Genomic DNA, 26,298 nt, shown 5'->3' on the forward strand with positions numbered 1-26,298 from the left:
AGTACTGTTTTCCTCCAGTGTGAGGAATTAAATCTTTGTCCTTTTTTCAAATTTGTCAAGAACCCACAGTGGCATTACGAATGATCCAAAAATGTTTTTTTTTTTTTTTTTTTAGAGAGAGCGAGAGAAAGAAAAATGATCACATGGTATAAATAAGCACTATTATTAAAATTATTTACAAATACTAAATGTTGATAACCTATTACTTACTAAGCAGCATTATATACCGTTTATTAGGTAATCAAGGTTATTAACTAAATGATATCCACGATTTAAGAGATTTTTAAATCCATATTTCAGGGAATCCTTCCTGCTTCAATGAAAACAGAAAGGAGAACAGTAGCTTACCTCGCACAGGCAGTGACTTCTCTATCTTCGGGCACATCATCGTTCCCACCTCCAACATTGTTCCACAGAGCAGCAGAACCCCAACTACGCCAAGGAAACACCTGAAATGAGAAATATTATCTCAGACAAAGATATTTCTCAGCAGTGGTATTAAAATTCATATGTAACCAACATTCTACTAATTTTGCCTTTCTCAGTTGGAATTAAAATACTCCAAAGCAACAAAGATTATGTGGTGTCAATGTATTGTGATTTCTCTCCCGGAAAACCTAAGATTCCGGGAAAGAAAAAACCTTGCTAGCTATCCTCGTCCGAGACCAACTAACTCAGCCACGAAATAAAAAAGCCTATAAGTTTCTCTCGTCAAAAACCCGGGATTCAAACCCCGGTCTTTTCTACCTGGTGTGAGGAGGAAGGCGATTATAACCACTGTGCTACGCATAAGGACATCGATCTTTACCACTGCGCTGTCTGCGAAGACATCTGTAGCAGTATGCAGATAGGAAGTGCTGCATGCGGCCTACATCCCTGGTCTGCCATCATGTTAATATTACATCTTCCTTTCCCTGAATATGGTGTTGACAAGTGGTCGCTTTCACTCGAATGATTGCACGAAGCAGGACGACACGGATGGTTTCGCCCTCCAACATAATTCCATGCCTAGAGTATGTCTCGCCTTGTTACGCAATGGGTCTGATGTCTCAAGCCAAGGGTGTTAACTTTTAACCAGGTTCATCTCCGAACTATTTATTTCAAAACTTTGTTTCATTTTAACGATTTTTATAGTTGCTTAGACATGGAGTTCACTTTCCAACTCATGTATAACTTGCATTGGCACACAATGATAGAGAGCACCATTATTCCGTACCAACGCATTTAGGCAATAGTATGTTCAAAACACGCAGTTTTATATTTAATAACCTTTTATTTAAGTTATTATGAGGAGGGACATTGTCATCAATTCAGCTACAAGCACAGACAATTATGTTAAAGAAAAGAAGAAGAAAAAAAAAAAAAAAACAGAAAGGCACAACAATTCATGGACAAATCATTCTGAAAATTTCTTAAGATCAAATTTATTAGCCTACTGTGGTCTACTTGATGCAACTCTACTCACATAACTATTAGCTGTCCTCCAGTAATGTGTATCGTATCCTCTTTCACATCGCAATTCACAACTGAAGGTCGTAAAGGGACTCCCTCTAGAGCTTAAAGAAATAAAAAGAAACAAAAGCAGCAATTATATATAATTATCTCGCCCACCATAAAAATACTGTTTTGTGGTCGACAAGAGGACTTGAACAAGGATTATTACTACATAAATATATATGCATTTAGTGAAAAGAAAGCATCATTGTATTCATTATAATATTATTCCATTATTTATCTTAATTTTTCCGTAGATGAAAATTCTTAATCAGTGGTCACCAGCTTCACGCTCCATCTTTATTCTACTAATAATCTGAATCTGGCCGTGCCTTGTTTGATTAATAATAGTTTCCTTATGGTGACTCAATATGAGCAGCTACGTGGCATCCATGCCCCGTGGGTAGAGCAGTTGGTAGGAACGCCGTCCTCCCCAGTGTGGGGAGGACGGCGTTCCTACCAAAAAAAACTGAGTTCGAGTCCCGTCGATGACGTGAGGAATTTTTATGGGCCTTTTTTTCACAACGTGACTGAATTAGTCGATTTCAGGAGAAGGTAGCATGGTTTTTCTCGGGTATTTCGCCAGCAAACAGAAAATCGACCACAAAACGCACGCAATTTACAGATGATATATACGAAACAATATGGCCTTGGCCGCTGATGCTCCTAAAAGCTTATTACAACAACACGACATCCCGGAAATGTATTTAATTCATAACAGATACTCATAATACCATAATAAGAAGATTGAAATCTGGTTCCCCAGTCTAAAATACTTCGTAACAGTAAATATTCTGCACCCTCTGCGACACTGTTTTCGGAGTTCGCTGTTCTCCGTTGTTTACAACAACGGGATGGTGTGGTTTCGCATTATCGGGCATTGTTTACTGCATGAGCAGAGCCTATATGCAACCCAGTGAACAGAGTGAACCGATGAATAACGTACCGTTTACAGATGAATCCAGACTACTCACCCTTAGGGTGAGTAGGAATCGCTCTCTATGAATGTATTGACCAGGATGTTTTTCCTTTGTCAATACAGTACTAGGAAGAGATTCTCCATCCCTTGTATTCGATTATTTCAAGGTACAATCGAGGAACAGTATACGATTATACGATTGCTTGAGGATAACGGAACAGAGGGAATGGACTAGCTTCCACGTTTCTCAGATTGTCATCCCATAGAGAATAAGATTGCCAAGCTGCCAACTACTATATGGAAATTTTCGTTAGCGTTAAATAGTTAGTGTCATCATTTAGCTATTTTGATGTTTTTGTTGTAGAGTTTAGGCGCATCAGCGATTTAAACTATATTGCGTCGTGCCTGTAAATTGCGTGTGTCTCATTGGGCTCTAAGAACCGTTGTCACTCAAACTATCGTTACTGACAGCTACCATAGATCAAACTTAACTCGAAAAATATTTTTTTTATTTAACCCACTTTAGGGAACCTAATCCTGTTGAATACTATTTAATATAGTTAGGGAAGGATGTTAGGTGGTTGTTTCCCATTAAGATTATTACTATATATAATACCACTCTTATATCACGCGAAATTAATAATATAGTTTACATGATACATTTAGGGCAATAGCCTCAGGTTACGTAGAAGTTAACTAACGTATAAGTTAGTGCTAGAGCATCATGTCTATCTATACGCAACTAACTACTAAGTAGTTGAGAAATGGCATCATTTAAGTAACTGTTATAGAGGAGCCAACAAGCTCCGAAACGGTGCCGTCTGGGTAGTGGTATCCTCCGAGAATAAGTAACAATAGTCTCCATTGGTGAAGCGTTACTTATTTGAGGTAGTGCAATACAACGGAAACTCGTTGTGAAGGTATTCACAATATGAGATATACTTAAATGATACCATTTCTCAACTATTAGAAGTTGACTACGTATAGACATGCTGCTCTATCACTAACTTATACGTATAATATAGTTTATTAAGCTATTCGCATAAGTTGCATAAGATAATTAAGATGTTTATTTGGTTAATCACCAAGTTCTGCGTTCCTGCTACAATTCAGTTAGCTTGTTTTAGAAACTTTTACACGCACGTAACTGTTATAGACCTTAATGTATAGTAATTTAGGCGAATAGCTTAATAAATTATATTATTAATGTCACGTGGTATAAGAGTGGTATTAAATATAGTAATAATCTTAATATTTATTTAATCAATTTGAGACCATCGTCTTCTCCCCTGTACAGTAAAGATAAACTTTTCTAATTGCTTACTTAACAACTGACACTAATTAACAAATTTCAGGTAGCGTGATCTTCTTTAATAAGATTAGGCATTAACTCCCCTTAACTTCCAAATGATAATCACTTTACATGATAGCGATGTACACATTCATTTATGTGACATGAATTGTTAGTCATGATTAGTAAGAACCAGAGAGAGAGAGAGAGAGAGAGAGAGAGAGACAGAAACTTCAGTATGATTGTCGTTCTATCAGCCTTATCGTGTGGAAGTAATGAAAAAAAAAAAAAATAGAATTAAAATTTCTATTAGTCCACTCTTGCCCAGAAATGCTTCTTTAAGATATCGTCTCCTAAAACACCCCAAAGCCATGGACATGTGATTTTGATGTGTCCTGTTTATAGTTGATAGTACTGAAGAAAGTTTCAAAAAACATTCATTCCAAATGCCTGCAATTTTTATTTTGCAATTTCTGTTCTGAATAAAATTATTAGTTTTTTACGTGGAGCTATTATTTACTAAACTGTTCTCTTCTTCCTACATCATGGCAAAAATAAATCCGCCATTGTTGCATAAGATAATTTATTCGGTTAATCACCAAGTTCTGCGTTCCTACTACAATTCGAGCTTGTTTTAGAAACATTTACTAGAGTGTAATAAATAACTCTATAAGTACAGTATATGAAGTTAAACACTGATCGATAAAATTTAAAGTTCTCTTCTTATTGTTATTATTCTGTGTGTGCGTGTGTTATTGAAAACAAATAAAGGAAGTTACCTGTTATAGCTAGTTGTTCGACGTCGTTCGGGGTACACAGGCTGGGAACACAGATGCCTAAACGAAAATCGTAGTGGTATGCATACGCAGATCGGTAGCTGTATTCTCGAACAAACTAAAAAAAAAAATTATATTTTCAATGCTTGTTTTGTGGCGATTAACTGAACAGAATAATTCTAAACTGTCGGTTAATATATATACTCACTAAGTAGTACAAATTACATAGAGAAAAAATTGCAGCAACCCTGATAGTTTTTAACAAGTAAATGTTAAAAAAAAAATGTTTGGCAACAATGATATTGTTATTACAAAATTGTCACAGTAAAAAAAAAGACAGTTGGTAACGAAATTATTCTGCTTTTATCATGTCTTAGCCAAAGCTAAGATATCTCATATGTAAACCAATCAAGGAATTGGTAGATATTGTCACCTATACTTTTATGCATATATAAGTATTTTTTACTTAATTTAAAATATTTTAATATAAAGTAAATTTAGCTTACAGCTGATGCCGCGGCTGCCAATTTACGACTGTCCATTAAAAATAAATAAAATTGGACACGTCGGTATGTCCGCAAAAAAAGAAATTTGCAGGGATTTACAGAATTTATATACCGTATGTTTATGTATAAATATAGTGCAAGTGCATCAGAAATACATAGCTATATCTGAATAAATCAGAATATTAGTAAAACGGCATCGTTTTAAGTTATATCTCATATTGTGAATACCTTCACAACGAGTTGCCATGATATTGCACTACTTCGAATAAGTAACGCTTCACCTAAGGAGAAGACTAATGTTACTTATTCTCAGATGTAACCGAGTGATGTACCCGGGTGATGCTATCGCATCACTCGGGTACCTACCCACCCACCGAAGACGGGCCAAATAGCCCTGAAACGATGCCGTCTGGGTGGTGGTGGTGGTATCCATCTGAGAATAAGTAACATTAGTCTTCTCCTTAGGTGAAGCGTTACTTATTCGAAGTAGTGCAATATCATGGCAACTCGTTGTGAAGGTATTCACAATATGAGATATAACTTAAAACGATGCCGTTTTACTAATATTCTGATTTATTCAGATATAGCTATGTATTTTTGATCCACTTGCACAATATTCATACATAGTCTAGACTCTTCCATAGCTTGAGGCTTATGCCCTAAACGCTTTAGAGTCTAAATACCGTATGTTTTTATATATCTTGTTTTAATGGATACAAATCAATAACATGAACCAAAATGATGAGCATGCTTCTTTATAGACTCGTTTAACCGTGTACAATTCTTCGCACCTTCGAATGCGCAAAAACCAGATGCTCGAATCCTCACTATTTTTTGCTACCCCATCACTTTTAGGTCGTGCTCATGGTTGAAATTCGGCGTATGATCGACTATCAACATATACAGTATAGAGTTACATACTACCTTTTCAAAAATCTCGGACTCAGAGATGAATGCTTTCCACGTAAAATACACATTTTTTATTTTTTTTGTTATTTCTAATTAAAAAAATTGTTAAATGTTATGCATTAAAAAAATTACTAAAAAGACTTTTGCAGTAACTACTTACTTGTACAGACTTCTAATTTTCAGTTCAGGACCTTATAAAATAATTTAAAATGGGAGAGGTCTGAATATGGTCGATCGCAGTGCATAGAAATAAAAATATAATATAATTTCCTGGAGAACCAATGCCAAAAATGTCATTAATTATTTCCGTGAATTAATTTAAGTTTACTTCAAGTTTTTATGTATCTCCACGATGATTTTTTATACAATTTTATAATAAAAAAATTACAATAATTCTACAACTAGTGTATTTTATATAGAGATAATAGAGACACACTCCGAAAAAACTATGATAAGTCGATCTCGTGACCTTACTTATTTTTAAAGTGACTTTCATATGTATCCTCATATAATGGGAAGGACTTGGGGTTTAAAAATTGTGGTATATGAAATAGTTTCGTAAGTTATATACGTTCTATAAAAAAACATACGGTGTAATAATAACATGCAATAAAAATAAATTCGCTTCAAAACGAAATGGAATTTTTATTTTATTTTTCTACCATTCTTTGGCCCCGTGAAATTACAGCAAAACAAGATGCAAGTACATATTTAAACCGGAGAAGTGACAACTCTGCTTTTTCTTTTGTCATTAAATTTTACAACGTTATGTGCTTTGTGTGGCCATCTTGATATTACATAAAAACGTGTACGTAATTTTGGAAATATTAGTAGTTATTAACATAAAGGATAGTCTACTGAACCTGTTTTAAAGGGGGTTGGGATAGGTATACATCATAAATGATACACCTTATGATTTCCATATACTTGTATGTGTCATACGGTGGACGACAGTAGCGATACAGATGAATATAACTTAAACTGTTATCGTCATAAACCAAAAATGGTGGCTTTCTGCCTTATTAAAATATGAACTGATGTAAATACAATTCATCAAATAAATATGTAAGTAATGATTTACTTACGGAGTCTTCAGCTGTAAAATTGCTTAGATCAAGCACTCTGCTTTGCATGGTGAGGTAGTCTGGTCTGGGAGGTACTTCAAAAGTCAAAGACAGCAGACAGTACTGTCCATTAAAATTCAGCCTTTTGTTCCTGGAGTCGTTGCGTACGATGTTAATACACTGGTCATATGATCCGAAATCGCCTATGGTGGCTTCGGCCAATCCTGAAGGGGGCTTGGCAGTGGCATCTATCACTATAAATACAGATGAACTTTAATACGAGACAACATAAAAGAAACGAAATATTTGCATACTTTACTTACTTTTAACTCCTCCGGTTTTTTTTTTTCCCCCACAGGACCATGAATTATTTGCGTGTTATATATGTAGAATCTGCCTGGTTATCTAGGACTTCTATGTAATATTTTGTTGCCCACAGGGGACTGTCTGTTACTTTAGCATTCGCTTGGATATACACAGATTCAACATAATATCGCAAACTTGTCGCAGCAGCCTCACAATGCATTAGATCTGAGTAGGTCCAAAATATTTGCAGTTTCCGTAGACCTAATCAGAGGTCTTTTCTCTTATATAATAGAGAAAAATGCTTCCATATGTAACGTATAAATACACAAATATAACAAAAATCCTTCTGACTCACTCGAGTTTTTCCACAGTTGAGTGACATTTGGCATTCTTATTCTTAGGAGGAGCGCATATCTGGTTGTTGTCATTTACAGTAGTTGCAGTTGACCGACAGGTTTTGCTTGATTTGAGATTGTATCAGATTGTATTAGGTTGTTTATGATTACAGTATAATGAGGATGTTTCTTCACAAATTATTGTTCACCGAAGGATCCATCAATTGTCATTCTTTTGGGAACTACGTCGTATTCTGGCTGGCTGTTCGTATAGTGATGTGCTCATCAGGGGTGTCGAGAGCTAACATCAGTCTCAATGCAAAGCACAAGTTGCGCTTTTCCGCTCTCCCTTCTGTTTGTATATGCGCTTGCGTGTGTGTCCACATGTAGATATAAAGGTTAAAAAGCAAGGAGTAACATAAAATAAATCAATAAGATTAAAAAAAATGATAAAAAATATTTTTATTATTTTAAGTTTGTAGATTTTTTTCCGGTTATTAAAAAATGAATTTAATTACTGAAAATTATGTAACGTTAAAGTCTCGACCGGACCCCTTGAAGGATCGTTGGCCCCTGGTACTGTCACTTCTATCTCTCCCCGGGCCTGATATTCGTGTATATATATATACACACACCCACACGAAAAGGGAAACTTTCTTTTTTTAAAAAGAGATAGGTGAAGGTCTGAGATGTATGTTAACTGAGATGTATGTTAACCTTAATGAACTTTAAGGATTTAATGATTATTTTGATGAAATTTTAAACATTTTTGGTTGTTAAACTAGTAATGTGTGCTAGTAATCCTGCAGAAGAGGCTACCGTAAGACAGCCAGCAGAATATTTTTCAGTCGCTCCAGGCGCTATCGTGAGCACTGTTTTAGACTTTTTGACCCTGTCTGCAAAAGTTGTACTCTTAGCCTGTTCAAAATCTAGTTTGGACTGATTAATAACTGCTTTACAACTGTTGCGAGCTATGGTGTAGGCAAAAAACGAACCTGCACATTTGGATGCAAGCCAATTGCCATATATGCAACATTCTAATCTTGAACATCCTTAGCACATTTATTGGTAAATCCAAGGATTAGATAAAGGACGAGTGTAGAATAGAGGATTTCATCCGTACGAAATAATTTCATTGATACGATCTGAAGAAACAATGACATCAGAAGATTAAAAACACTAATTCAACCAAGGAAAAGAAGAATAGAAATCTCGCAAATTATCCCATTTTGGATTCTTGTAATGCTAAACCACACGAGGTTGAGAATGGTCACGAGGAAGAGATACTCGCCAAGTTTTAGCTGTGGTTCCTATAAAATCACTCACCTCGTCCGTTTGCTTGGTTGTTCGGGAGAAAAAGATCAAATGTTTTAGCTGTGTGGTTAGGATTGTCTGATAGTCTAGTAAATGAACAATGAACAGGCAGTTCATTAGTAATTGCAAAAGTCTCAGCATCTCGACCAGCTGGGTCGATGTGACTAGAAAACGGAAGCCAGCTGGAGTTGTGAACGTTAAAATCGCCAAGGAAAATAACCTCACTCTTAGGAAAGGGCTGGAAAGGAAGGAAGTCAAAGAGTTCCAAGTGATTAGTGGAATTGGAAGATCGAATTTGACAGAATGGAGTAGAGAGATTTTAAATCAAAGAAGATTCCAAATCACTACATCACTGACCGCGAATGTCAGAGCGGACGTATGCACAAATATCATCTTTGAAGCGAAAGGAATAGTACAGCGAATAATTAGGAAAACTGAAGATGAGCAGTGGTCGTAGAAATCGATAATTGGGATTCTCACAGAAAAAAATAAGTGAGGCTTAGCAGACTGTAAGTGGAAATGGACATCATTGAGACTGGAACTGAGACCACGTATATTTGTAATGAACGAGGAAGTGTTTGGGAGGTTTAGATCTTTTCACAGATAAGTTTTTTTCTATTAATTTGATTATTCATGATGAATTAAGCAGTAAAGTAAAAGTGGAGGGGGTTACATGTATGAAGTAATGAAATTTTTGGATATGGCTGCACACAGCAAAAGAACATACCCAACTCTTTGACATAACGTGGCCTCGACAACGTCCCCATATGCATTTTACTTGGACTCCCTCCAGTCACTGTCTGGCAGAGTAAGAGGCAGCTAGATTATACACTAGCTGATCTGGATGCCTCCTAGAGAGTTACCAATAGGTTTTTACACCTATTGTAAAGTGTATTCGTGTCTGACGGCACCAGGGGGTTTTCTCCCATCTCCGTGTTGCTTTCATTGTGGGTGTAACAGTTCACTGCAAAGACCAGAGATTTAAAAGTGTATGGATTTTGTAAGGGTAGTGTTATGTATCGTTGTTCTTCTGGCCATTTAGTCGCTAGACCCCAGCCGGGGCCAACGTTGCCAACGTTGCCCACACTTGGCCTCGTGGAGGTAGACCAGGTGCACAGTAGTTTGAAATTTTTACTCCGGCAGGCCCTGACCCCTAGTTTCCTGGGATTTCAGTGGCTAGGGCCTTAAAAAAAAAAAAAGCATCGTAGGGGTAAACACTAGGTTCTGTAAGGCCTAAAAGTTTGCGTTGTTAGTTTAATTTAGATATTGTTAAGAGTTTTACAGTGTGGGACATGTGCTGGCATATAGATAGAGTGGGGGAGGGGAACTGAAGGCTGGGGGGTGAAAGGCAGAAGTATGGGGACGATAGAGAAGGAGTCCCCAGATTGTCGATGAGGTAGGCCCATGCCTCACCAGGCGAAGAACGGGGAAGGGAAGAGACTGTAGAAACTGTCTCCTCCCACCCCCCAAGGGGGAGGGGAAAGATAGGACTACACAAGGGAGTGCGGTTAGGAAAGCCAATTTGGCCATACAGCAACGCCGCTTCTCTCTTTTGCCGTCATGCTATTCCTATCCGGGTCACCATAGTTTCGGTTCGGTGGACTATCCAGCAGCCGCTCTGCGAAAACCGTTTTAGAGCTGCCCGTCGAAGTTTAAGGAAGATTAGAAATCTCGCCGTGATGTCCATCATAACTTCAAAAGATATCAATCATACTGCATGATGGAAAAGATGAAGGGGGGAATTGCAGAAGCTTTGCTATGGAGACTAAACATGGGTTTTACCACTTCAGACCTCCAGTAGAGAAAAATGCGATGTTACAAAAGATATTTTAAACAGAAATAATGTATTCGCTAGGGCCTTAAACTTTTTTTATGTGTTTAAAAAAGCTTAAACTTAAGCTTTTTTAAACACATATAAATTCTTCTCAATAAAATTAGTAAGTCTACACTGGCTATGCCAACAGCGCTTCCTGTATGCCAAAGAGCCAAAAGCTACAATTAGTATCTTAAGCATACAGGAAGCGCTGTTGGCATAGCCAGTGCAGACTTACTAATTTTATTGCAAAAAAAAAAAAAAAAAAAATTTATTTATCCCGCACTCAAGCAGTAGAAAAAAATAATAATAAATTTTAAAAAAATTAATTAAATAAAAATTTTAAAAAAACGCAAGGGTTAATGTAAGGTTAGTAGAAGGAAGAATAATATAAATAAAAAATAAATAAAAAAACAGGGAAAGAAGAGAATATAAATTAAAATATATACACAGCTTTACACTGTTCTCAGTCTGGGTGGTTGGCCCCAGACGAAGTCACCTAGATTGTGGGTAAATAGCGATAAGTTTTGTATATATTTTAATTTATATTCTCTTCTTTTCCTTTTTTTCGTATATTATTCTTCCTTCTACTAACCTTACATTATCTCTTGCGTTTTCTACAAATCTATCTTGGTATATATGATTGTCTTCAATATTAATTACTATATACAACATATTACTAATTAATTACTATATACAACATATTACTAATTAATTACTATATGCAACATATACTGAAACACCTGGGCATAAATACATGAATCAGCTTAGAGGTCTGACAATGAGCGTCAGTTCAAGAATAGAATGAAAGTTTTGTTCTTGAACTGAATTCATTTCATCCCTGAATTCTTTTGTAGGAGGGTTCCCTCTCATAAAAAGACATTCTAAATATTTTTGCGGCATTAGTTTTGTAATACACTTAAGACTTTTTTTTTTTTTTCTATGCTAATTTTCAAACTGGAAATCATTAAAAGATAGATAATGTTGAGTATTTGGTGGTCAAACGCAAGGATATATTTGTGTGCGCGTTTGAGTTGGTTGTGTGTTAAGCTCACGTTACTGCTAAATACGGGGATGTTCTCGTATTCTCTATCTTTTAATTCCTCTGGCTCTATGTCCGTCCCAGGTTATAAATAGAGTTTCTTTTTACTTTTTTTTTATAGGCAGAGAAGACCAACTGTAACGATAATAAATTTTGAAACGAAGTGCTACTTACTTCTGACAGCCCAAGACTTCATATTCCGTAGACCAGCAATTGTCTGCATGAGACTCCCACTACAGGAAGAAGTGATATTAGCTTCTTCATTAATTCTCATCAGTATTGGCATGAGTAATCTGATAACTTCATTTACCCATCGCTTCAGGTTCGAATTAAAATCTTTCCATTTCTTATGTATGATATCGTATGGAGAAAGCGTAGGAGAATCTGACGAAGACGAGGTAGAAACTTGTTTAGCATTGCTGTCAGCTGGCTTATCGGCTGAAAGGGCTTGAATCTCCAAAGTTACTAGGGCGAGAAGGATCACAACTAATAACTTCCCCATTTTCTTAAGTTACCACGACTGTACTAAAATAAAAGGGTAAACTTTTAAAGCACAGCGAAATACATACATAAAGAAAACCCAGTGCTCTGAACTTCACTACTTTTAAGTGATAGTCGCAAGCAACAGTGAACACCTCGCCTAAATATGATGTATCGACCTTTCGGAGAAGAAATGACTTGCTTCAAAAACCTTGTAAAACTTTATTTTGTTGGCAAGAACCTCAGACCGTATTTACTCATTTATATTTGTTCATGTTTTTCTAGTTTAAAGTACTTTAAACAGCTTCATTCATACAAGGAAAATAGATGTTTCTCCAATGAAAGGGCATATCCGCCCAAGGATTTTAGTACGTAACGGGGATCTTGTTAGATGAAAGAATGAAACAGCAGGCGCATTCAATGTTATTGCATCCTTGTAACCTGTATAACCTTGACTGATTGGTTATCGGTTCATTTATATTGTGTTTTGATTCCATTGAAAACATTCCCATTGTGTGAAAACCTGTGCTGGTGACTTTCCAGTGAAATGAAGAGTAAATTCGAGGAACTTCCTGGTTGAGATATGCCCTATTTTTCGGTATTGAAAAGAAGAGTATTAACTATATAGCATTCGTGTATTGAAAATTGACATTGATTTAAGCTGTTCAATATGTCCTTTACATTGCACTCTGACGCTTAGTTCGCATCTTTAACTAGCGTCTAGTGAACTTTTCAATAAAACAGAAAGAATGATAGGCATTTACTATGTACGCGTGGGTGTTCCACTTATGGTCCATGAGAAGAAGGTCAGGTGCGATTTCAAATACATTTCAGAAAAGCGGAAAATATTTTATTGCTTATAGTTATAAGTCAGTACTACAACAGGTAAAAATGGTTACAATGTCAATTTGGTTGCCAAATGTATAAATTTTTCATACTGAAAAATTTACTTTAGCGATGTCGTTTAGCAGATATTCACTGAATCACAGTTGTACAAGGTAGAACAAAACCCTATTTTGTACGTGGCAATGAAGTAACGGAGTTATTATTATTATTAGCCATATGGTGCAAGGAAGCCTGAGGCTTATGCTGCACCAGGAAAAAAATAAAAATAATAATAATAATAAATAATAAAAATAAAAATTCTGAATTACCCAGAGAGAGAGAAAAGTAGAAGGGGAATCGCCAAGAAAGAGAAGAATGATGATATCCAGCTCAGGATCCTGGGTGTACCAAGCCCATACTCACCAGATGTGAGCCCCCCGGGAGTTAGTACAAGAAACAGCACCGTATTTAGCAGTCACGGGCTTGAACCTCGGTCACTCAAGGCGCGTGTACTTATGCACCGGCGCGCTTGACCACTCGGCTATGGTGGCTAAAGGCGTCAGTTTCATATTGTGGGAGCCCTCCACCACGAGTTTTCTTGGTATTGCACTCTAAATAAAAGAAGAAGTATACCGCTGTTTGTTTAAAGTGAATGCCATTACCGACACCGAAATTTTAATTTCTGGGTAAAAAAAAGTCTTAAAAATGGCCTTCGACAGAGAAAAATGCAGTTTGTATACAAGAAAGAAAGAAAGACAGACATAAAAGGGGTAAAAAAATAGAAAAGATAGATGGGTCTAGAACGATTTAGACCCGTTCATCATGGGTCTAAATCATTTCAACATGCTATCATTTCACTCGGAGATAGCAGAAGAACTAAGAAAGCGCACACAGGGAAAAAGAATGAAAGCATAAGAAGAAAGTGGGCCGATTAAAAAGAAACAGAGCCATGTTCCTGATTTATCCACTCATCCTCTGGAAGGCTCCGTCTGAGAAACTGTAGACTGAGGGCTGTCTTAATTTAGCCTTCTCTCCAGAAATAAACTATTCGCACCCTTTGTACATCACGATAAATAATTTCAATAAACGAAAATTACGTATAAACCCTTTTCCGGGTTCTTGTTCCCATGCATAATGAGTCAGAACAAGGAATACAAATTGGCCTTTTTCCAACTGCTGAAGTTATATCGTACGAGGAGTCTCCAATCTGGTGCCCACATTCTCACAGCATCACGTTTCCTAGCCCCCCCCCCTGCCATGCTCCTTTTGTCCCTACTTAATTTTACTGTTGCAAAACCCATTCCATAGTATCCCAACATTTCTCGCCTCATCATTAAAGATCTGTTTAAAGCCACCCTGGTTAAATTTCTTAATGTAAAAGGCTATCGATCCTTGAGATTCTCTACTTCTAATCCTAATCATTAATCATAATTATTTGCCTTCTGCCATGTAACCATCAAGTATTCTATCTAAGGATGTTGACCATGATCCCAGTATGTTCTAGGATTGTAATCGCTCATGTGAAACTAAGTCAAATGCTAAAGTCCAAATAAGCAATATCAACATTATTTTCTGTATCTACCTCATGAGTGACTTTGTCATAATAGTTTATCAGGTTAGTTAAACAAGATTTTTCATTCACAAAATCAAATCATGCTGAGTTCTCTCGAGAATTTTATTTGTGTCTAGATGACCCAATACTGTATTCTTGATGATTTTTTTGGCGTTTTTTCCATCTGAGTGAACACTCCCGAATCCAATAAATTCCTCATAAATTACGATAAATGACCTCATTCCCTCGCGACTTCCTTCAGAATAATTAGGTATATTGAGGTACAATTTTTTTTTTTTTTTTTACTAATTCCACGTTGCTAAATTAGCAGTGCTTAGGATCATGAGCACAGTTCCCCCTCACCATGGAGAAACTGTGCAGGGAATTTTATCTGTAAAAGTCGATGCACAGTACTCATTTAGTTCATCAGCTGGGTTATCAATGATTTTCCCACATCATTAAAGATCAAATCTGATTTGATCATTTCTTCTTTTTATTTACATACGCATAATACTCCTAGTTCTCTCTTTTCCTCTCTTAGCAGGTGATTTCTTGTAGTCAGCCTAACCATTCCTTGGGTACTACACTGCTCGATAAAATTAACAGAACAAAATGTTTTTCATGAACATTTATTGTGAACAGTATCACCGAAAGTGAATATTTGATATAATAGGCATCCTGGCATGCAAATTCCCAGTATCCAATAGAAATCGATCAACCACCTTAGACAGCCTCACATTATGAAAATTATTCATGCCTATAACCTGGGGTTGCGGCCATATGACTTCATTCCCGTTTTTTGGTTTGCTCAGTGGGATAGCCACATCTCCAGTACTCAGGATTGCAAGTCATCGTCGTTTGGATGATTCTTTGAGATGGTGGGCCGTTGGACGACTTTAAGCCCGGCAGTCACAGGTGAAGGTGGTAGTTGTCTTAATGTGTCACGTAGTGTCGCCTCGGCACTATAGAAGCAGTTTCAGGAGACAGAAACCATTAAAAGAAGAGCTGGCCAAGGTCGCCAGAGGGCTACGTCAACCAGAACGGACTGCTGCTATCTGGCTCTAACAGCAAGACAGATGTGAAAAATATTTTCATTTTCAGCCCTTTCACTTATTTTCAAGAGGTATTTGGCCTAATAATGCCTGATATATTTTTCACGGCCTGTACAACTAAATTATATACGATAGCATCACTTCAGCTAAGCTTTTACTTTCGCTTTCAAATCACCCCAGGGATGCGGTCGCCGTAAGGGGACACTACAGTGATGTCACCCGTTCTCCTGAGCGGACAAGAATGTTAATCGAACGCAAAGGTCCGAAGAACGGTGAATTGTATATGAGTAGAAATTACCAGAACAAGACACAGCAGGTCTTGCATAACAAGACCTTTATAAAGATATTAATTGTCACTACGAGGCCGTGCATGGTACAGTATCAAATTATTTCTCACCCCCCTCCCCCGAGGCGATGCAGAGATATATATATTTGAAGGGGAAAAAGAAAGGGGAGAGGCACACAGAGACACAGTGATCTTTGTGCAAGACATGACTGAAGAAAGAGTAGTGATACGGTTGGCCGATTTTTGCGATTGTGTAAAGAAGATGTAAATTAATAATTACGAGGGAAAAGATGAGAGAAGAACTATATTGATGTCTGGAACAGATTCCCCCCCCCCCCCGAGGCGTTGCAGAATATTTTCGGGTAAGACAACCCTTATTGTTTAATAACAAACTGTATTAAATCACCCAAAAGCCAACCTATTACCTGCATACGTTTTAATGCATTTATAAGACACCTTTCCTCACATAAATATACCCCGACAACTGTATTATTTTCTTAGTATTCAACTTTAATAATACTGCGACTTATTAATTTAATTGTCAATTACTAATTACACTATTAAGATAATATAATTACCTGTTTCATATTTTGAACAGTGATATGTTATGACAAACACTAATTATTTTGTACTTGCTAAGGAATTAGTGGAAAAACCATATGAAGAATATTACAACATTGTAATATAGCTAACAGCAAGATAATGCTTGCATTCAATTAATTTGTCTAACAATTAAATACCAATTAATCTAACTTATTTACCAGTTATATTGTACTCACTTGTATACATATATGTTAAATAAACCTTATTTTGTTTGTTATTATTTTGCGTTCTGATCATTCTTCCTAAATTACATACAATTCACTGAACAATAATTATTTTTAAGAATCATTTATGGCGGCATTTCGAACCAGCCCTTAGCTAAGAGTTGTTTCGGGATGAAAAACACAACGCAATTCTGTCGCTGCGAGTACGCTCACTGTGACATGTTGAGTGAGACTTGAGGGCGCAGGATTTTGTCCTAATTTGAACCACTAGATAGATCATTCGAAACCCAGGCTTTTCTGGAATTCACATGATATTGTGCTGACTTGCTATAGCGAGGATTCACGAGTATATTGATAGGCAAGAGCATAATATGACGGAAAAGCCTGTGGAACACTGGTTGCTAATCGTGACCAGGATGAAATGTGCTTTTGCGGGATGAAAAACCTCTTTTTTTATATATGAAAGCTTGTGAGTTATGAGGATTACTGTAAACTGAAGAGCAAAGCACAACAAGAGTAACTGTGAATAGAAGACAAATAAGGGATTAATGTGGTAATAGAATAAAAGGGAAACGTCTAACACTAGTGATTTTGTGTGTATACAGAGAATGGTTAGAGGCATTTTAATTAATTTTAGTTTTTTTTTCAGCAATACAAATAACATAGTCCTCAAGTACATACATAGTAGTAACATTAGCAACTAGAAGCATTTAGTAGTAGTTCATTGATTTGTCAAAACAAATAATAATAATAAATTACAAAAAAAAAAATTCTAGTTGCTATATGTTAGAAACTCATTTTGTTTTTAGCATTGCTCAGTACTAACTGTTTAGTTCTGTTTCAGCTATGTAAAGGTAAGTACACTATTTTGGAGGGACCTTTCCACCCCAAATTTTACTCAAATATTAATAGAGTCGTCTAATTTAACATAGACACTTATAAATCCAACATGGAAGACAAATCCCACAAACTTCAACCGACCTTTCTGCCCCATTGTTTGATACGCAACAAACACAATCCCCTCCCGGATCTGACAGACCGCATGTGGCTAATATCTCAGGTTTTCTTGGCCTTGTGCCTACTTTTTTTGGTACAGATGAAGGTCCATCTGCCCAATATTTTTTTGAAACTTTAGAAAGCGTAGGGGAACTAGCATATTGGCGTGATTCCGAACTCATCTCGATTTGTCGAGCGAAATTTCGTTCTTTGGCTGCGGAATTTCTAGCACAATCCATTGAATTACGGAAGGAAAAAAATTATAACGTGTTCAAAAATGCTTTCTTAGCTCACTTTGAAAAAACGGAACCCATAGTCACTTGTTTAAGTGAATTCGCTAATACTGTGCAAAAACCTGACGAAAATGTCGCCAGCTTTGGAGCCCGAATTCAAAATCTGGCAAGAAAGGCGTTTAAAATACAAAATGAAACCCCTGAAGCAAATTCGATTTTAGATCAGGCAATGTTAGCCCAATTTCTTAGGGGTGTTTCAAATAAAATTAAAAGGATAGTCTTGTCACAAAACCCCCTCACTTTCCATCAAGCAATTATTATTTCGAAACGAGAGGAAACAAATGAACTTATTACAGGAACAAAACATAAACCAGTTAATGCCATATATTGTCAATCTAATAATGAAGTCGATAGCCAGCAGGAAAATTATTTCGAAAAATTTATTAAACCTTTACAAGATCAAATACTAGATTTACAACAATCGTTTAAAGCCTTAGCTGTAAGTAACGCGACTTGTAATAATTTACAAACGCCAATTTACGAAACGGAACGATGTCAAAATTTTGATACTGCGGCTTATCCATATTTTTCACCCTACAATAACAGAGCGCCCAGTTTTACGTATTCGCAGTCTGACGAACGAAGAGACGCTATGCCCTCAGGTGTCAGTAGCAATGAACTCGCCCAAAGTGAGAGACGCGTTCCTGCTCCGTGCTATGCTGGGAAGCATGTATACTGTAACCCTACGTACGAAGCAAGACAGGCAGTAAGACGCTATGCCGCTTGCCGTCGTCCGAGCAGCTCCCGACCGACACCAACTTATTCTAACCGTCCGTGCCCGAGTCGCGGAGCGCGTGAATACACTGCGTTACCAAAATATCGGCCGCCTTATGTTAATACACAAAGTGGTAATTTTAATGGAAATGGGGTGAAAAATGCAAACCAAATGTATTATAATAATCGAAATAGGACAGATATGAACTCTTACACAGGGGAAACAAAAGAAATACCTAGAAATAAGTTTAATCAGGGACAAACTCACCCTAAAGCGATTTTTGGTAGGCAAATCAACCAGGTAGATAATGTAAGTTACAGACAAGGTAGAGATAGGTATTTCTGACATAAACGGATGTCTGAAGGAAATAGAAGGGACTATCAACGTCATAGAAATGTTTTACCAGGTCAAAATTATTATAGAGGAGCTAAATCGTATGCCAACCACAAAAATGTGCAACATGGAGTTTATATCTTAGATAACGATTCTCAATTGCCGTTGATCATGGGATCAGTTCAAAATGTTGAGGCTAAATTTTTGGTAGATTCAGGCGCTAGCGTAACTTTAATTAGTACAGATTTATTTAATAAAATTAAAAAAGATAAATCTCTAAATCCAAGAGCTCCAAACTTGACAGTAACGGGTGTTTCTGGATATGTAGTGCCGATCCATACTGAAATTACAGTAAACATTAAACTGGATAATGCATGTTTTCAAGATAATGTTTTGGTAGCTAATGGAAATTTCACCGGACAATATAATGTTATATTAGGATTGAATGTTTTGAGACGTTTTTCGTTCATAATTGACTTAGGTAAAAAAATGGTTCGCTCAATCCCATTGAATATTTGTTTAAGAGAAGTAGGTGTTAAGGAACGAATTATGAGTTCTAAACCCGTGGTAGCAAAACTCACATGTAAACATGTACTACCAGGATCGTCCGAAAGGGTTTTGACAGCCTATTGTAACCAGCTTGCTGTTTCCACAGAACAACTGGTGTTAACAGAGCCTAATTATAACCTTGGTCATGAGGACTTAGCTGTCCGTTGTTCAGTGGACAAAGTACAGGCCGATGGATTAGTATCAGTCCTGGTGGCAAATTTGTCAACTGAGCCTTTATATCTTCCAAAGGGGATGGGTATTGCTAGTTTGGAAAGGGTTGAAATTAATCCAGTTACTCTTGCAGGTAAGGAAGTAGAAGACAATAAGACATCTCCTGTGACTTTAAGTGATTTTAATCTGGATCATTTGACTGGTGATCAGAAACGTAAACTATCAGACTTGTTGTATGAATATAGAGACATTTTTGCCAAGTGTCCAGCTCAGCTAGGAAATTCAAAGGTATATAAACATAGAATTAAATTGACGGACAGTATACCGGTTAAGCAGTCAGCTTATAGAGTTCCTTTCTTGTTGAAAGATGAAGTTCGAAGGCAGGTGAATGAACTTTTGGAGGCAAACATCATTCAACCCAGCAACTCCCCATATTCAGCGCCAATTGTTTTGGTGCGCAAAAAGGACCAATCATATAGGCTTTGTATTGATTTTCGGAGATTGAATGCGAAAACGGTTTCAGATGCATATCCTGTCCCAGATTTAAATGAAATTTTCCAACTTTTAGGGAAAGCGCGCTACTTCTCTTCACTTGATTTGCGAAGTGGATTCCATCAAATTGAGGTGCACCCAGCTGATCGTCACAAAACCGCCTTCACTACTGGAGAAGCCTTATTTGAGTTTTCTCGAATGCCACATGGATTAAAGAATGGATTTTCGTCATTCTTGAAAGCCTTATCATTAGTGCTTCATGGACTCGGTGAAGAATCGATTTTCGCTTACCTTGATCATATAATTATTGCATCGCCCAACCTTAATGAGCATCTCTTGAGGTTGCGAAAGGTTTTCCAGCGTCTGAGAGAATACGACCTTAAGCTAAAACCTAAGAAATGTGAGTTCCTGAAAGAACAGTTTAAATATGTTGGGCATTTAGTTAGTTCTGAAGGCATCCGTCCGGATCGAGAAAACTTAGTCGCCGTTCGAGACGCACGCCCCCCCCCCCCCCCCCGGTCCGTAAAACAAGTCCGATCATTTCTTGGAATGGCAGGTTTCTATAGGAAATTTATTCCCAATTATGCAGAGATAGCAAGACCTCTCACTTCGCTAACAAAAAAAGAAAAACCTTTTGTTTGGGACTGTTCCACGCAGCACGTTTCGATCAACTGAAAACTGCCTTGACAACTGAACCTCTGTTGGTTTTTCCTGACTTTACAAAACCATTTCTCTTATCTACTGATGCCTCAGCGTACTGTGTAGGGGCCTGTCTCGAGCTTCAGATGGATGAAGATACAAGACAGCCAGTTGCCTATGCTTCTAGGCTATTAAAGAAGTCAGAGTTGAATTATAGTACGACGGAGAAAGAAGCTTTGGCTATTGTTTTTGCAGTAACAAAGTTCAGACCTTTTTTAGTGTCCAATCATTTCACCCTGATAACAGATCACCAACCCTTGAGTTATTTGCTCAATCTGAAGAATCCTTCCCCCGCTTAGCGAGATGGAGTATGCTTTTACAAGAATACGACTTCCAAATTCAGTACCGTCCTGGTAAAGTACATTCGAACGCAGACTTTCTTTCAAGGCCAGTGTTAGAAGAGGATGAAAAGAAAAAAAGGCCAAGGAAGCCTAAAACAACTGAGTTAGTGGCTCCCATATCAGCTGATTTAACCATGGAGTCATTGGTGATGCCCCAGCAACAAACCAGAACTTTAATTAAAACCCTGCAAAGAGAAGATCCGGTTTTAAGAAAGTTAATTGAACAGTTGGAAGGAATACCCCAGGCATCAGCAAAAATCCCAGATACCTTTTATTTATCTGAAGAGGGAATACTATATCATTACACTTTATCTGACCCTGGAGCGACAAGAGAAGAGCCAACAGAACAATTAGTGGTCCCCGTTGGCCTAAAGACAGAAGTATTGAAAGCATCCCACGAGAACGCTCTTTCTGGCGGCCATCTTGGGCTACAGAAGACGTTGGAGAAACTCAGAAAGAATTTTTTCTGGATTGGGATTTACAGCGACATTAAGAATTATATTGAGTCATGTCCATCGTGTTTGGAACGAAAAAGATACAATCCGAAAGCCAAAGCAGCTCTGATGAGAGTTCCCAGTGAAAATTCACCTTGGGTGCGAGTATCATTAGATATCCTAGGACCACTTCCTATGTCCTTGAGAGGACACAAATATTTATTGTTAGCAGTGGATAATTTCACGCGTTATGTTGAAGCAATTCCACTCAAAACTCAGAAGGCAGATGAAGTAGCCACAGCATTTATAAACAATGTGATAGCGAGACATGGAATTCCTAAATACATACTCACCGATCAAGGTACAAATTTCATGTCCTCATTATTGCGACAAGTGTGTGAGAAGTTGAGCATTCATCAACTACATACATCTAGCTTCCATGCACAAGCAAACGGAAAAGTCGAACGTATAAATCGTACCTTAGCGAACATATTATCCCATGTCATAAATCAGACTCAGACTGACTGGGACGAAATGATTCCATTGGCTGTAGCTGTATATCATGCTGCAACTCACAGTTCTACTCAAGAAACACCCAACTTTTTAATCTATGGCAGAGATTTAGTGTTACCTTCAGATTTATGGCATGCAAAATTAAGGCCAAGTTACGCATCCTTAGAGAACTATTCAGAAGAAATGTGTGCACGACTCCGTAGAGCTTATGAAATGGTCTCTGAACATTTAGAAGAAGCAGTGCAGAAACAAGAACAGCGTAGAACAGCAGTGGCTGTGGATAAGAATATTCGAGTAGGAAGTCTTGTTTACCTTTTCACTCCTAAGGTGAAAGCCGGTACCACGAAGAAACTGGCTCGATTGAGTACAGGACCTTACAGAGTAATCAGTCAACCTTCATTGGTTAACTATGAAATACAGAATATAAATAAGCCAAAGGACAAGCAGATTGTACATGTTGATAGATTGACAAAGGTAGTAAATAGAAAAGTGTTTCCTGAACTTAGAGTAGAAGAGTCAGAAGAATCAGAAGATGGTGAAATACAAGATCAATCTGGTACAGAGACAGTGCCAAAAGTGCCAAAAGAAACATGGATCTTTGATGACCCCATAATAGAAGAATGTGATTTAATCCCACCCATAGACCCCCAACCTGTGTATTTGCAGCCAACCAGAACTGCACCTATTTCAGAACCTTTGACGACATCTTCAAATGAGAACCAAAATAGGCCGTCAGTGATAAAACAGTCTGAAGAGACAGTTGAATCTACCCATAGGCCAGCACAGACACATGACTATAATTTGCGCAGTCGTAGTCGTGTAACTCACACACCATATGTGGTAACCCTCAATCCACCGTCACAAAATGAAGTGAGAATTCACGAATCAGCTTCTGACAGTAGAGTAGGAACAGAACATGGAAGCTCCTCTCATGAAACAGAGATGCAGAGAGGCGAATCTTCTGATCAAAATACAGAAGAACATGGAAGTGCAGATCACGCTGATCAACCCAGTGGATTAGATAGGACTATTCAGTGGATGTTGGGAAGTCCACTTACCGCGAGGTTAAATACACCAAATGATGACAGAGGCCTTGATTTGGCAGGTCTTATAAGAGATGCGTGGAGAGATTAAAACTATAAAGAAGCAAAATTGAAATTTGTGAGAAAGAGAAAACAGTATGAGGAAAAGTTTGTTATTGTGTTTCCTCCATCTTTAAAGAAAAGAAGTCAGTTCTTGGAGAGGGAAAGTTATATAAGAATAATGATTCCAGTATCATGCTAAATTGATGCATAGTGGCATGAGATGAATATTGCATTCGGTTGAAGATGATTTGATTATAAGCTAAGAGATACATTAAATGAAGTTTCTGATTAATTAGAGTATCAGACCCATGAAGTCTTTACTTATAAAGGGAACAGAAAGGTTAGTTCTCATCAAACTCTATCATTGTGTTTATCAGCAGTTATGTTAGGGATGATGTAGTGAGCACAGAGAATTAAAGGATACAGGTAGAGAACATGGAAAGAGAATCTGGATTTCAAATAAAAACAAGAGTTATTTTCAGGAGTTGTTTTAAAAAAAAAAAAAAGAGAGAAGGTAAAAGAAGATAAATACTAGAACTCTTATTCAAATTTGACCATTGAGGAAAATATTTTCTTATGGAATCTATATTATAGTCCTCTTCCACAAAACATGTTGCAATCATAGGCTATGTAGAGAGGAAGGTTACAGTGGATACTTGGGCCTTTTGGGTGCACCCCTGGTTTCCTTTTGTTTTCTCCCTCTCTCATTGCTGACTAAAATTTCACTACAAGAGAAAAGATTCTGGGAAAAAATATAAATATGTCTATATATATATTTAGGCTTTTTCTTTTGAAGATCGGATGAAATAAGTGGCCTGAGGACGGCTGGTTCCGCCCAGTTACTGCTTGTTTTGTCGTTCCTCCGAAGAGAAGAGTAGAGTGTAATAAATAGTAACACCTGTGTTTCTAGATGAAGATAAGAGAATCTTTCCTTGTACCATTTTGAAAAAGAATACTCAGCCTCATCCTGAGTTAAAGTTGAAACAATATAAATCAGAGTAGTAGTTCCATAAATAATTATTTTTTTTGAAAAGGAGTATATCCACTAATTACAGTTGTATCACATACGACGTTAGAAGAGTAAATGATATTGTATTAAAGTAAAGAGAGTTTGAATAGTACTCATACTTGGTCAATATCAACTACAATGAAAAGGGAACTGAAAGCAAACTGTTGAAGTATCAATCTTGTGCTCTTGCCTTTGATAATCCAAATAGCTGATGATTAAAATAGTGCACTGATTGAGCAGATCAGAGCTCATTTTCAAGTTTAGAGATTGGTTACCAATTCCTTTTATGGGAATCTTGTTTATCTGTCATGAGTAACTTGTGTGCTTCTGTTTTGAAAATAGAGAGAAAAATCCATTTATTGAAAAGAAATAAGGAGGTGACAGTTTTGGAATGTGATCAAGTACAAGAAAAGTGAGTGGAAAGTGTATAGATGAAGGGTAAATGGCATGAGACCTCACCCCCTCTCCTACAAGTCAAAACAAATCTGAAAAGATGAATAAAGGTTGTGAACCTATCAGTTGAACAAATTGTCCAGAAAGAAAAAAAGAAAGACAAAAAGAGAAAATGAGATCCACTTAACATTTTACTATCTTCTTGCTCAGTTGCTTCGAGGAGATTTTTCAGGATGTCTTAGTTCTTTATTGTGCACAACAGATGACTTTCCTCTGAAGGCATGCAAAAAATTCTATTATTCAGAACTGTAGTGAACATTTAGTCTTTCTCATGCTCTGACATGGTGTTCCAGTTAATAGTGAAGGACTATCTCTATGAAATCACTCAAGGAATATTATGTTGTCTTCACAGCCGACAAGTGTACTTAGGCTTGAACTTAAAGGATTTGTGAACCCCAGAACTCTCTCTGTCTGGAGAGTTAGTGAGATATTTTCCACAGATGATGGTTGCACCATCAGAAGGTGCTGAACAGTTAAACTATACAATTGGTCAGTTAATATAACTGCCTAAATTTTACAATTGAATCTGTAGTCTTATAACATTGCAAGTATAAGTTGGAACATGCAGCCATATTTATTCAATGTATTCTATGATTTTTTGTTCTTATTGCAAATTCTGTATATTAGTTGCAAGAATTTAATTATGCAAGAATTTAATTATATATGAGGATTTATATTATATAATCACTTAGTGTTTGATGTTTGCTATATTTTCCTTTAAAAAAAAAAATAAATAAAATAGAATAAGTAAAAAAATGTTCACATGTTAGAAGAATATTTTTTTTTTGCTGTTTGCTTGATATATTTTAAATACATTCATTATAAAAGGATGTCTTATGTATTGAATATTTGTGTCTCAGTTGTTAATTGTCATAATGAATAGTATATCTACTGTCATATTATACTAATTTTGTTAAAAAGAATAGATACTGATTCTTTGATTTTTTTTGTTGCATGTAATACTATTGTGTGGAGTCAATGCTGATATAAAGGAAATGTTACCAAAGAATTCTTTGAGAAGTAGTTCCAGTATTTTTCCCTGACCAACAATGAACAATCCTATCAGTATTCCAGTGCTTCAAACGTCCAGTTCAGACGTTGTGTAGAGAACATTCAGTGCAACATACTACAACAATTTGTGTTAATACAAAAATAAACATTGCTACAATATAGACATTGCATATATGATAAACACCTCTTGTGAAAATTTACTTGCTAATATGGGATTTTGTTTAAGGTCTGCAGACCAAGTTGTTGGCTCATCCAAGGTAGGATTAGAGGACTCAGAAGATTTTGAAAAGTGTATGTAGACACATTATTTCTTTTTGTTTGGGGTACCATTTATCATAGTGGAGAACAATCCGAATTCTGTAAGAGGAAAGATGTCTGTCACTTCATTTTTTTTTACACCGGTAGAATTCATGTTACACGTTTTTTTTAAAAAAAAAAAAAAAAAAAAGAAACTTGAGAAATTTTGAGCTTGT

The 26,298-nt window shown here is 36.8% G+C and overlaps 1 protein-coding gene across 1 annotated transcript in view; it reads right to left on the reverse strand.

Annotated features, from left to right (window-relative positions):
* Positions 1-12,271, reverse strand: part of LOC150089522 (nose resistant to fluoxetine protein 6-like) — a 30,579-nt gene extending 18,308 nt beyond the window's left edge. The window contains exons 1-5 of the mRNA XM_090390013.1: positions 11,944-12,271; positions 6,981-7,213; positions 4,484-4,598; positions 1,466-1,556; positions 349-449 (exon numbers count right to left, since the gene is read on the reverse strand). Coding sequence (XP_090246139.1) covers positions 349-449; positions 1,466-1,556; positions 4,484-4,598; positions 6,981-7,213; positions 11,944-12,271 — 868 coding nt within the window. The remainder of the gene's footprint in view (positions 1-348; positions 450-1,465; positions 1,557-4,483; positions 4,599-6,980; positions 7,214-11,943) is intronic.
* Between the last annotated feature and the right edge of the window lie 14,027 nt (positions 12,272-26,298).

This window comes from Mastigoproctus giganteus, chromosome 2, assembly GCF_048544385.1.
Source record: "Mastigoproctus giganteus isolate SK-2022 chromosome 2, ASM4854438v1, whole genome shotgun sequence".
NCBI lineage: Eukaryota > Metazoa > Arthropoda > Arachnida > Uropygi > Thelyphonidae > Mastigoproctus > Mastigoproctus giganteus.